Genomic DNA, 12543 nt, shown 5'->3' on the forward strand with positions numbered 1-12543 from the left:
GAGTCTGAGATACTCCATTAGGCCATGTTCTAACGGAGTAATATTAATTCCTGATCAAATTATATGGGAACAAGCAATTAAATAGAGCTTTAGCGCTTTGCTGATTCTGCAATGTGCAAATATTATACAGAGCCTAATTGAATATCAGAAATGAGATTTAACAGGAACAAAATGCAGGCACAGAGACAGAGCATAGCAACAAGCAGAGCGAAACGCGCTCTGCATAACAACAGACTACAAACAAAACAAGGAGTTGCTTTGAAGATGAAGGAAGTCAGTTGGTGTACATCTCCACACCCCTGGGATAGGGACTACTTCCAAGAAACTGTCTGGAAGTTCTGTTACTTCTTCAGATGCTGCTCGATCTCACCAGTTGGTGTTGTTGTGGGTGTCAATGTCAGATAAGAGACAGGAAACACTGAAGCTGATCATACAATGTTAATTGTTGGCTAATTTTCACACACAGGCTTGGGACTCAAGCCCGCCTAGCTTTTTTCCCCCATTATCAAACGAAATCAGAGAATGTTTTTGGGTACTATAAAATTCTACTTGTAGACTCCCCTCACAGTTACCTTCCAGTTCTCACAATAAGAAGAGTGCATGGGTAAGATACTGCATAACATTGCTAGATGAGGATTGATTGAATCTGGTCTTTGGACGTTAAAGCCCCAGGCAGAATAGGGAGACAGAGGGGGAATAATAAGTCATCCTCCTACCTCATTGGTCGACAAGACGGAGTCCTCGTCCAGACTGAGGACAGCATCTGTGAGGATGACGTCATGGGGGGAAAAGCGACTGCTCATTGTCTGGGGGGGGGGGGGGGAAGAGGGAGAGATGTGGTCAATTGCTGCAGTCGCAAACTCCAAGAATCCATCCACTGGCTCGGATGTCAGCACCTCTGACTGTGTGGGGACCTATTCAATCACAAGTTGAAGTATTTCAGGTGCAGTATGTTTGAATGGGGTTGGCTAGAAATTGTTGGAGTGGAGTCACTTTTTCATGCTGGGTGAAAAGAAGAACAAACCGTTTAATCAATTCATCCTGACGCACCCAGAGAGTAACCTTAACCTTCTTCTCTGTTTGAAACATAATTGCATTTCTTTAGCTCTCCGTAACAGCTCATCCATAGAAGGCCAGTCTTTGCTATTTCGGGCCTCACATTCCACTCCTCTGTAGGCTACTTCTGGAAAGATTCTATTATTGAAGGACTATTCATTTTAAGGAGGAAATATTTCTCTGATTATTGGATGAAAAACCTTGTTCTGTCGAGTATGTGGGTGAAGGCCAATGAGACATTAAAAACACCACAATTGCCTGGCAGTATCTTCTGCCCCAAAAAACACTTCACAATAACACTTGTCCTACTAACAAATACAGTGCAATTACAGTGTAGGTACACAATGGAAAAATGTATTTGCAATTATATGACATACTATGAATAAAATGCCTCCACTATATATCCTGTTATTGACGCTGTTTCTATTTGAAACGACTGATGGCTGTTTCTCTCTCTGCGGCCAGCGTTATTGGTAGATTGCCTGCTGCAAAGTATGTCCTATAATATTAGGGAACACACACATCGCAGAAGTGAACTGTCAGCAGTGGCCTCCTGAGAGGGATCTCAGGGTAATCCTCTTCACTGTCTCTCTCTCTCTCTGGGAGGCTGCCAGCCAGAGTGTGTGGTGTGATGCATCTTCACTAAAACTCCCCCTGCCTGCCTGCCTGCCTGCCTGCAATGCTCTTGACACCAAGCTTAAGGGGTTAATACTGCCCTCTCTCTCCCTCCTGAACTTCACTGGCTGCTGCCTCATTCATCAAATCAGAAAGTTATTGATAGGAACCTGTTGACTTGGAGATTAGCCTCGCCTCGGGTCGGCTGCTCAAGAGCAAGTGGGCCTGGCCGCGCTTTCGACAGGGCCTCTCGTCATTATTTTGCAGCGGATGACTCGAGGTGCTGTGGACTCACATCACCGCGGCTTAATGGGCCCTTTCCAATGCAACATTATTTCCTATTCGCTTTAACTATCCCTGCCTGGTGTGTCATAGCAGGATAATAGTGACAGCGTATCGCTGGCATGGCCGCACATCACGGAGCCGAGCCTCCGGGCTCAGGAGAGCCCTTCATGGGGCCTTTTGAAAAATCATTTAGCAGCTGATTAAACGAGGAGCATTTGGTTACTTTAAGAGTCGTTTAGGAGTCGTGTGGTAAAAAGCTCTCGTAGGAACATATTGAGAGAGACAGAGTGGCAAAGTACAGGCTTTCAGTATAACTATTATACACTCAGTAATCAGCCATTTATCAGCTGTGGAGGGCCCTTGGGATGAATGACAGCAATCAGACCTGACTCTCAATGACAACGATACACAATCAAGTAACAAGACAACGTTCCTGAGAAAGAAGGGTGTGGAGGGGGGTTGCTTCTTCTGATAGGTAGCTACACTATATAGGTTAGCTCCTAAAAGGTTATACCTGTGCATAGAATCGTTTTGGTATTCATAAGAGTGCTCAGAAGAATCGCGAGTGAGGCTAGTTTTTCCTGAAGAGGCAGAGGAAGCCGTTGATCTTGTTCTCCGGGATTTGCCAACGTGATTCTTTATCTTATGTTTTCAGACTGTCATGTTAAATATGAATGATGTATATTTATCCTATCTGTCTTCTGTGCTTGGGGGCTTGATTGAATAAAACCAGTTTAATAAAATACTTGAGCTGCAGCGTTAACCCTCATGGGACTGCAAATCCATTTTACATGAGGAATGCATATTTCTATGCTAATTCTCCAACCACAGGTCTGCAGGATCACCGTGTTCTGTAGGAGCTATCGATCTGCAGACCAGGCTAATACGACGTGGATGCCCTAATCCATTACACTAAACACAGGCTTCACAGAGATGGCTGTAATACTGCTATTGACTCATAATTAGAGGATTTTTATTATTTAAGTGTATTTCTATAAACGAGGAAATAAGGGGACTCCAGCTTTAATAGCTCCACGTTCAGAGACTGAAAGTACTCTCGCAAAATCCTAATGAATCCATCGCTATTACGAGCTAATTAGATTCCCTCTGTGGAAAACAGGAACTCGGATATCCAAGGGCAAATATATATTTGGTCAAAATAGAAATTAATAGAAAATATCACAATGTGAAATGAGTATGCCTCTTTAGTTGAGAATCATTTCATCAATTGAACAGGGCCAAATTTGAAAAGATTCTACGTGACATGGATTCCTTTAATGTCAATAAGTTTACAGTTTGTCTATCAGCATGCCAGTAATACCGTATGGATTTCACGGCGTTTTTCAGAGTAAAGCCTGGAGGACACCTACTAAAGCATTCTCAAACAAAACTCCCTCAGTAATTAGAGGTCAAAATGATCAACATACTATTCACAACAGTGGCATTCATTTAGTTCTGCATTGACAATTACCATACTCAGTATAATGTACTTATTGCTCTAATTTCCCCATCCCCATGTTGTGATGATTACACACTGCTCTGGATGTCAGGCCAGCTGTTGTTGTTGTAATATCGCTCACCCCTCTGTTTCACCCACAGCTCTGCCTTCAGATCTCTATATAGTCTGGAACTCCGATTCCAATACACATCTTCAGGGACTGTTTGTCCTCCACTCTGCCCATCTCTCTCTCTCCCTCTCATCCCCCGTGTCTGTCCCTCTCCGCCTCCTCTGTCCTAGGGCCCACCGTCCTTCGTCCTTGCCCCAGGGCTGCTTTAACTGGTCCCACTGAGACAGAGGCACAGGGTTCTGAGCTCGCTCTCTCTCCTTAACTTTCCTCTCCTTAACTTTCCTCTCCTCTCCTTTCCTCTCCTCTCCTTTCCTCTCCTCTCCTTTCCTCTCCTCTCCTCTCCCCTTTCCTTTCCTTTCTCTCCTCTCCCCTTTCCTTTTCCCTTTCCTTTCCTCTCCTCTCCTTTCCTTTCTCCTCTCCTCTCCTTTCCCCTCTCCTTTCCCCTCTCCTCTCCTTTCCCCTCCCTCCTCATTTCCTCTCATTTCCTCTCCTTTCCTCTCCTCTCCCTCCCTCCTTTCCTCTCTCTCCTCACCTTTCCTCTCCTCGCTCTCCTCTCCCCTTTCCTTTCCTCTCCTCGCTCTCCTCTTTCCTTTCCCCTTTCCTTTCCTCTCTGCTCTCCTATCCTCTCTCTCTCCTCTCCTATCCTTTCCCCTCTCCTCTCATTTCCTCTCTCTCCTCTCATTTCCTCTCTCTCTCCATCTCCTCTCTTTCCCCATCTCCTCTCTCTCTCTCCATCTCCTCCCTCCTCTCCTCTCTCCTCTCCTTTCTCTCCTCTCCCCTTTCCTTTCCTTTCTCTCCTCTCCTCTCCCCTTTCCTTTCTCTCCTCTGCCCTTTCCTTTCCTCTCCTCTCCCCTTTCCTTTCCTTTCCTTTCTCCTCTCCTTTCCTTTCTCCTCTCCTCTCCTTTCCCCTCTCCTCTCCTTTCCCCTCTCCTCTCCTCTCCTTTCCCCTCCCTCCTCATTTCCTCTCATTTCCTCTCTCTCCTCTCCTCTCCTCTCTCTCCTTTCCTCTCTTTCCTCACCTTTCCTCTCCTCGCTCTCCTCTCCCCTTTCCTTTCCTTTCCTCTCCTCGCTCTCCTCTTTCCTTTCCTCTCCTTTCCTCTCCCCTTTCCTCTCTGCTCTCCTTTCCTCTCTGCTCTCCTATCCTCTCTCTCCTCTCCTATTCTTTCTCCTCTCCTATCCTTTCCCCTCTCATTTCCTCTCTCTCCTCTCATTTCCTCTCATCTCCTTTCCTCTCCTCTCCTTTCCTCTCTCTCCTTTCCTCTCTCTCCTCACCTTTCCTCTCCTCGCTCTCCTCGCTCTCCTCTTTCCTTTCCTCTCCCCTTTCCTTTCCTCTCTGCTCTCCTTTCCTCTCTGCTCTCCTATCCTCTCTCTCCTCTCCTATTCTTTCTCCTCTCCTATCCTTTCTCCTCTCCTATCCTTTCTCCTCTCCTATCCTTTCCCCTCTCATTTCCTCTCTCTCCTCTCATTTCCTCTCTCTCTCCCCATCTCCTCTCTCTCTCTCCCCATCTCCTCTCTCTCTCTCCCCATCTCCTCTCTCTCTCTCCCCCATCTCCTCTCTCTCTCTCCCCCATCTCCTCTCTCTCTCTCCCCTCCCATCTCCTCTCTCTCTCTCTCCATCTCCTCTCTCTCTCTCCCCATCTCCTCCCTCTCTCTCCCCATCTCCTCCCTCTCTCTCTCCCCATCTCCTCTCTCTCTCTCCCCATCTCCTCTCTCTCTCTCTCGCCATCTCCTCTCTCTCTCTCGCCATCTCCTCTCTCTCTCCCCCCATCTCCTCTCTCTCCCCCCCTCTCGTCTCTCTCTCCATCTCCTCTCTCTCCATCTCCTCTCTCTCCATCTCCTCTCTCTCCATCTCCTCTCTCTCCATCTCCTCTCTCTCTGGTCTGTGTCAATGGATTTTCCCCCTAGGCAGATATACAGTGATGTATCTCTGAGTCACCTGGTGAAGATGTGGCATCATTCTCATCTCCATTGACTCCTGCTACTTCAAGGCCAATCTTTAGAGGCTTTTCAATTATTTTCGTTATGGGTTAATCCGATTTGATGCCTGGTACACTCATAGTCAAATTTCGAAGCTCAGCAGAGAAAAGTATTTCAATGGCTCAAGTATCATTTCTGAGATTCATTTTTGTCATAGCCCATCTCTTTATAAAATGTACTTCAAGTGCTGTCATAGTGGGGTAAAGATACATTTAAAAAAAATAATAATCTGAGATTAAATATGCATCGCATTATTGTAAACTAAAATTTCATTATGTTTTATAAAAATCCCAAATAAACAATTTTGAAGTTATGGCTAAATATAAAGCCACAAATCAAGTGTCTTTGTCATCTGTTTTCTAGTGGCCCTTGGTCCTTAGTCTGACCAGTCTCTCTCACCCTGTGTATAGCCTGCCTGGGAGACTGTGTGTTCTGGCCTCCTCTGACCTCAATGCATTATGGATCATTAGCCACCCACCTCATGGGCCACGGGGGCCAGAGACACCACCATAGAGTACCGACCAGGGATAACCTCAACCTGACCCAGAAACCCTAACAGGTCCACAGAAACCCATCTCCTTCACCACTGCTGTTTACACAGGCTGTGATTGGAGTTTAAGGGGAAGTGTAGTGAGATAGTTCAGCTTATTTGTACCATGTAGGCATGCTTTTCTGCAATAGAAATAGATTTCCTCCACTTTCAGGATACTTAAAAAACAGACAAATTTGCATTCAAAGTGCAATCAAGTGCCATCATTCCTCAAACGTAACCTACAGCTTGATTTGATTGCATGGTTAGGTGATAAGGATATTGTGAATTTGTAAAATGTGAACATAAGAAATATTGATGAGTAATGAGAAGCCTAATGACGCAATTCAGTAAATTCTGAATTTTCCCTTCCGACATTTAACACAAATATAAATGAATGGACTGAATTGATTCTGAGGATCAAGTTTTAGTTGAAGAGAAACTGGCAGTGTTCAAAAGCATTGGACTCCAACGCAACGATTCAACGCTTTGCAGTAGATCTAACACTTGGAAGTTCCACCTAATTTCTTTATCTGTTCTTATTAACCACGTTCCCTTCTGATGAGACATCTTGTGATCCAGGCTGTATATGAATTTAGCAGGTGATGAAAATAGCTATCTGACGAGGATGGGGAGATGGAGAGGTGCTAATGAGACAGTGAGCCCTTCTTGAGGCGTCACATTGCAGGAGAGGAGCACACTCAGCCAGCCACCCACACACAGCTGTGGAGATGCTACTGTGGAGATCTCACGCACCCCCCCCCCCCCCCCCCCCCCCCAACACACACACACACACGTCAGTGAAGGGCTTAACTCCAAGCCGTCAGGCCCTGGGAGTGAGTGGCAGGTCTACAGAGAGTAAGGATTGTGATTTAATGTCAGCTGGATATAATGTGATCCATGGCACGGATGCGGGTCAACTTAATTAGCCTTCAAATTGAAACCCACTTGAAGGAAAAAGATGAGGGGACCTATTGTTAGACGTGTTACTTTCCTGAGGATAGAAACACGGAGGAAAAATCGATAATATAATAGGTTGGATTTAATTGAATGGTGCCGGTGACCTCTACTCACGGCTGATTAGCGTGTACTACGGAGCCGCAGTCTCTCCATTGAAATGAAAGAATGATGGAGAGGAGGAGAAAAAAAAAGATAAAAGAGAATGATAGATTACGACGGAGAGGAGAGGGCCTGTGGTTCATCAAGGCCCTTTCACAGCAGCCTGTGTTTTCCCTTGTCTATCACACAATGCATTCATGCAGTAGCATGAAAATGATTCCCCTGCTTTTCACACTACAGATGTAGGATCTTAATTTGAGCCAGTTTGCTACAGCAGAAGTTTTTTCCTGAATTACAGGAAATGTGAATTATTATGTGGATTATAAATAATGGACATTTTTCGTAAGGGAAAAATCAAGCCTGAAATTTCTAAATTGAAATTACAAACTTCAGAAGACTTTATAAACCTCAAATACACTACACGTTTAACATTTCCTGCATTGCAAGAAAGCTTTCTTGCGACATTGATCAAATTAAGATCCTACATCGGTAGCTTGCTAAAAATGAAAACAGTGCGAACACAATGGTGAGTACAGGACCGAAAACACAATAAATGGTTACTGCGTAATAACTCATGGGCCTGTAGTCCTCATGCTAAATAAATAGGTGACATGCATTTAGGAAAACACAGCCTAATTGTTTAAAGAGTATGCCGGCCTTGATGAGATGTAAACCATTAAGGACACACCAGATAATAAAAGCCTCTAGATACACAGCCGCCCTGACTAACATACAATTACTTTGTTCCATTGAACACGCCATACAAAGGCATTTTAATTTATTTTTGATACAATTACTTTCCTTTATTTCGCAGATTACATGAGGGACAAGAAAAGTTGCACAACAGCAGTACATGGAACACATCTGCCGTTGGCTATTACTCTGTCTCCAGGCAGCACTCTGATTCAGTGTGATGTGAACGTTTCAACACAGCAAAGCTTTTATTGTTTGGGGATAGAGCTGCAGAGAATTACTACTCTGGAACAGCTGTCTTGTTAGGCTAGAATACTCAGAGTGAGTAATTAGGGGCCCATAGCTGCCTTTTAGAAAAGCTGTTTATTGTTATAGTGGAAACACATTTTTCTCCATTGCTGTGTTTACTACATGGGAATAAACAGAATCAATTAAGGGAGCTGCCATAGGGTTTTAGGGTCCTGCTCCTGCCTCTATGGGGCAGAATGGAGAGGGCTGCAGTCAGCACTACTCGTGTGTTAGGACAAGAGCTGGGCTGCTGCTTGGGTATGAAACAACTGAGGAGGGTGTGCGTGTGTGTATTTGTGTGTGAGACGGAGACGCACACACAGAGAGAGAGAGAGAGAGAGAGAGAGCGAGCGAGAGAGATTTGACTGGAGAGAGAGAGAGAGATTTGACTGAAGAAAGAGAGAGATTTGACTAAAGAGAGAGAGAGAGAGAGAGAGAGAGAGAGAGAGAGAGAGAGAGAGAGAGAGAGAGATTTGACTGGAGAGAGAGAGATTTGACTGGAGAGAGAGATTTGACTAGAGAGAGAGAGAGAGAGATTTGACTGGAGAGAGAGAGAGAGATTTGACTGAAGAAAGAGAGAGATTTGACTGGAGAGAGAGAGAGATTTGACTGGAGAGAGAGAGAGAGAGAGATTTGACTGAAGAAAGAGAGAGATTTGACTAGAGAGAGAGAGAGAGAGAGAGAGAGAGAGAGAGAGAGAGAGAGAGAGAGAGAGAGAGATTTGACTGGAGAGAGAGAGATTTGACTGAAGAAAGAGAGATTTGACTAGAGAGAGAAAGAGAGAGATTTGACTGAAGAAAGAGAGAGATTTGACTGGAGAGAGAGAGAGATTTGACTGGAGAGAGAGAGAGAGATTTGACTGAAGAAAGAGAGAGATTTGACTAAAGAGAGAGAGAGGGAGAGAGAGAGAGAGAGAGAGAGAGAGAGAGAAAGAGCAAGAGAGCGAGCAAGAGATTTTGTGGAATTCTGTGGTACGCAGCAAGCATGACACTGCTGATTGGAATTCCACTTTGTCTTCAAGTAATATTTATTTTGTAAATGGAATGCTCCAAATAACACAATCTGAGTGATTATTTGGACTCAATGAACGGTTGGAAGAATCGTACTGTATACATTTTTTATGAAAATTGTTAGATTGAAACCAAATCAAATCAAACATTATTTGTGACATGCACCAAATACAACAAGCCCTTAACCAACAGTGCAGTTCAAGAAAGAGTTAAGAAAATGTTTACCAAATAAACTAAAAGTAAATAATAATAAAAAGTTATATACATGGGGTACCGATACCGAGTCAGTGTGCAGGGGTACAGGTTAGTCCAGGTCATTTGTACATGTAGGTAGGGGTGAAATGACTATGCATAGATAATAAACAGCGAGTATCAGCAGTGTACAAAACAAATGGATGGGGGGTGTCAATGGAAATAGTCCGGTGGCCATTTGATTAATTGTTCAGCAGTCTAATGGCTTGGGTGTAGAAGCTGTTAAGGAGCCTTATGGTCCTAGACTTGGCGCTCCGGTACCGCTTGCCGTGCGGTAGCAGAGAAAACAGTTTATGACTTGGGTGACTGGAGTCTGACAATTTTTGGAGCTTTCCTCTGACACCGGCTATTATATAGGTCCTGGATGGCAGGAAGCTTGGCCCCAGTGATGTACTGGGCCGTTCGCACTACCCTCTGTAGCGCCTTGCGGTCAGATGCCGAGCAGTTGCCAGTGATGCAACCGGTCAGGATGCTCTAGATGGTGCAGCAGTAGAACTTTGAGAGGATCTGGGGACCCATGCCAAATCTTTTCAGTCTCCTGATGGGGAATAGGTGTTGTCGTGCCCTCTTCACGACTGTCTTGGTGTGTTTGGACCATGATAGTTCGTTGGTGATGTGGACACCAAGGAACTTGAAACTCTCGACCCGCTCCACTACAGCCCGGTTGATGTTAATGGGGGCCTGTTCGGCCCGCCTTTTCCTGTAGTCCACGATCAGGGGACACATTGAGGGACAGGTTGTTGTCCTGGCACCACACTGCCAGGTCTCTGACCTCCTCCCTATAGGCTGTCTCATCGTTGTCGGTGATCAGGCCTATCACTGTTGTGTCGAAGCAAATTTAATGATGGTGTTTGAGTCTTGTTTGGCCACGCAGTCGTAGGTGAACAGGGAGTACAGGAGGGGACTAAGTACACACCCCGGAGGGGCCCCAGTGTTGCGGATCAGCGTGGCAGACGTGTTGTTGCCTACTCGTACCACCAGGGGGCGGCCTGTCAGGAAGTCCAGGATCCAGTTACAGAGGGAGGTGTTTAGATCCAGGGTCCTTTAGTGTGTTATAAAATGCTTGCATTCAGTAAGAGCATTTGTCCTCTTTGGAAGTATGATGTCTGGTGTACTTACTCCTATTGTTTTCAAAGCTCATAAGAACACCGCAAAGGTGTACCTTACTATAGCATTACTAAAACGATTCAGCTGAGGCTTGGCACAGTAATGGCCCTTTGTGTGTTTCAACTAGAGACCTCCTGGAACGCTCCTGGAAGCAGCCTCATGCTGTGTCATGGCTCAACAGTCAGGGTAAGCTTAGCTCAGATCCCAGGAGGCAGCCACACTCAGTCATGGCCAATTCCAAAAAGTAGAAATGAACGAAAAGCTTGAATGGATTTTATGAGGCATTTACGACTGCATTTTATCTCCCCTGACTTTAACGACCCCGCTCATTCCCGCTGAATGATCAAGACTCAATAAAACACATTAGAATCGATAGCGAAACATGTCGTCTCAACGCCGGCATAACTAGGAAAACTCGTACCTTTCTCTCTCCCTCAATGACAGTGATAGGCACGGTGGTGGAGGGCCACTTGCTCTTCGGAGGTAAAGGCTTGTCACAATTCCACAGCACAATGATCTGCGAATAAAACAAGAAAGTGGAATCTCAATTCAAAGAGCATTGACCCCACTGTACATGTAGCCATTGGTTTGTAGCAGCGGATACACAGCCGAGTTGAGTCGGTCTTTCCTTGCAAACTTTGATCATATCTAGTTCAATATAACACGCGGCGGCATGCCATGACTACAGTATAGTTGTAAAGCTTTATCCTACATCAACTGAATTCTGTTCTTTCATACATTAATTACAGTATAAAAAGCAATGGTCTCCATCCCTGCAGTTCCGCCTCAGCTCCCGGGTCTGCGCTCCATAGAATTAGCAATTAGATACTAATTTCATTTAATAGGCTCTCTATGCTGAGCTCTCACCTGTGCACAGAACTTCGATTTGGCAACTGCGATGATGAGCTTGACTACGGGCTGCAGCTGAGACTGGAGAGGAGTCACAGCCTGGATAACAGCAGTGAACTCCTGGGACGGGCTCTTCCCTGCAACCACACAGAGAGACACACACCTTAACACAAACCTTCAGAGACACACTTCAACACATTCACCTTTTGACCCACAGCTTCAGAATAGACTGAGACCGGACTCTCCAGTCCATCTACCTCCTCACGCCTAAATGGGCACCTAGTGCACTTACAGCATCCCAATCAATCTCTCTGACACGGGGCTGTGGGTCTCTCCGGCCTCTAGTGTACAGGCCTCCATTTATGGATCTACTCCTGTTAATGGGGGTGGAGGCTGTGTGGTCACACAAGGATGCCCCCTTGACGTGGGATGTGATAGCTTACTTGTGCTGACCGTTCGGATGTCTCTATTTTTGGAGCAGAACATTTGCCTGAATAGGAGGATTGCCCTTTGCAGACATTGTTGAATGAGCAAAGAAAGCTGTAGAACATATCTGTGAAAATCTTCAGAGGGATTCTGTACTGCATTAGGACCTTGTTCTCATCCTGTCATCGAAAGCCTTGATAAAGTGTTTAACTCTGGCAACGCTTGTGTAGAAGAAATGTTTCCTTCGGGAAACCCCACAGTCATTTCTGGTAGCCATTTTAAGTTCAAACAAACGTTCGAATCAAACATTAAACTGCAAATATACCAAGCAGAACAGGCTCAATAATATTTCAAATGACTTTCATTGAAAGAACTGTGATCAAAGTTGCTTGAAAAGTTTCCCAAACTGTTGTTAAGATGGGGGGAAAATATTTAACATTCCAACAAGGTATGCTCTTGCATTGATCCAATATTTATTGCCACTCCACTGGCTTAAATGCTCGATAATTATATAACACACCTTAAACAACTGCAGCAGAGTACGCTCTTACATTCACATTTGTGAAAAAGGAGCCTCATTTCGTGGTCCCATCTTATCTTGAGTGACTGCCCTTTGCAGGTTACCCTACTACTGTAAGCCTAGTGGAGGTGTGTGTCGCTGGATTGGTTATGCAGGTTACTGGCCTTTACGCTGGTTACTGGCCTTTACGCTGGTTACTGGCCTTTACGCTGGTTACTGGCCTTTACGCTGGTTACTGGCCTTTACGCTGGTTACTGGCCTTTACGCTGGTTACTGGCCTTAGCGAAGGAGCTCTAGAAATGTTAATCA

At 45.1% G+C, this 12543-nt stretch overlaps 1 protein-coding gene across 2 annotated transcripts in view; it reads right to left on the reverse strand.

The window, feature by feature from the left end:
- LOC106607809 (exostosin-1) overlaps positions 1 to 12543 on the reverse strand; it is a 253228-nt gene that overhangs the window by 12078 nt on the left and 228607 nt on the right. Inside the window, exons 7-9 of one of the 2 annotated variants that reach the window (XM_082976877.1) lie at positions 11307 to 11425; positions 10861 to 10956; positions 717 to 806 (exon numbers count right to left, since the gene is read on the reverse strand). In XM_082976877.1, coding sequence (XP_082833003.1) covers positions 717 to 806; positions 10861 to 10956; positions 11307 to 11425 — 305 coding nt within the window. The remainder of the gene's footprint in view (positions 1 to 716; positions 807 to 10860; positions 10957 to 11306; positions 11426 to 12543) is intronic. The other variant, XM_014205176.3, reaches the window with a different exon arrangement.

The sequence above is a fragment of the Salmo salar genome, chromosome 06 (assembly GCF_965601325.2).
Source record: "Salmo salar chromosome 06, fSalSal1, whole genome shotgun sequence".
NCBI lineage: Eukaryota > Metazoa > Chordata > Actinopteri > Salmoniformes > Salmonidae > Salmo > Salmo salar.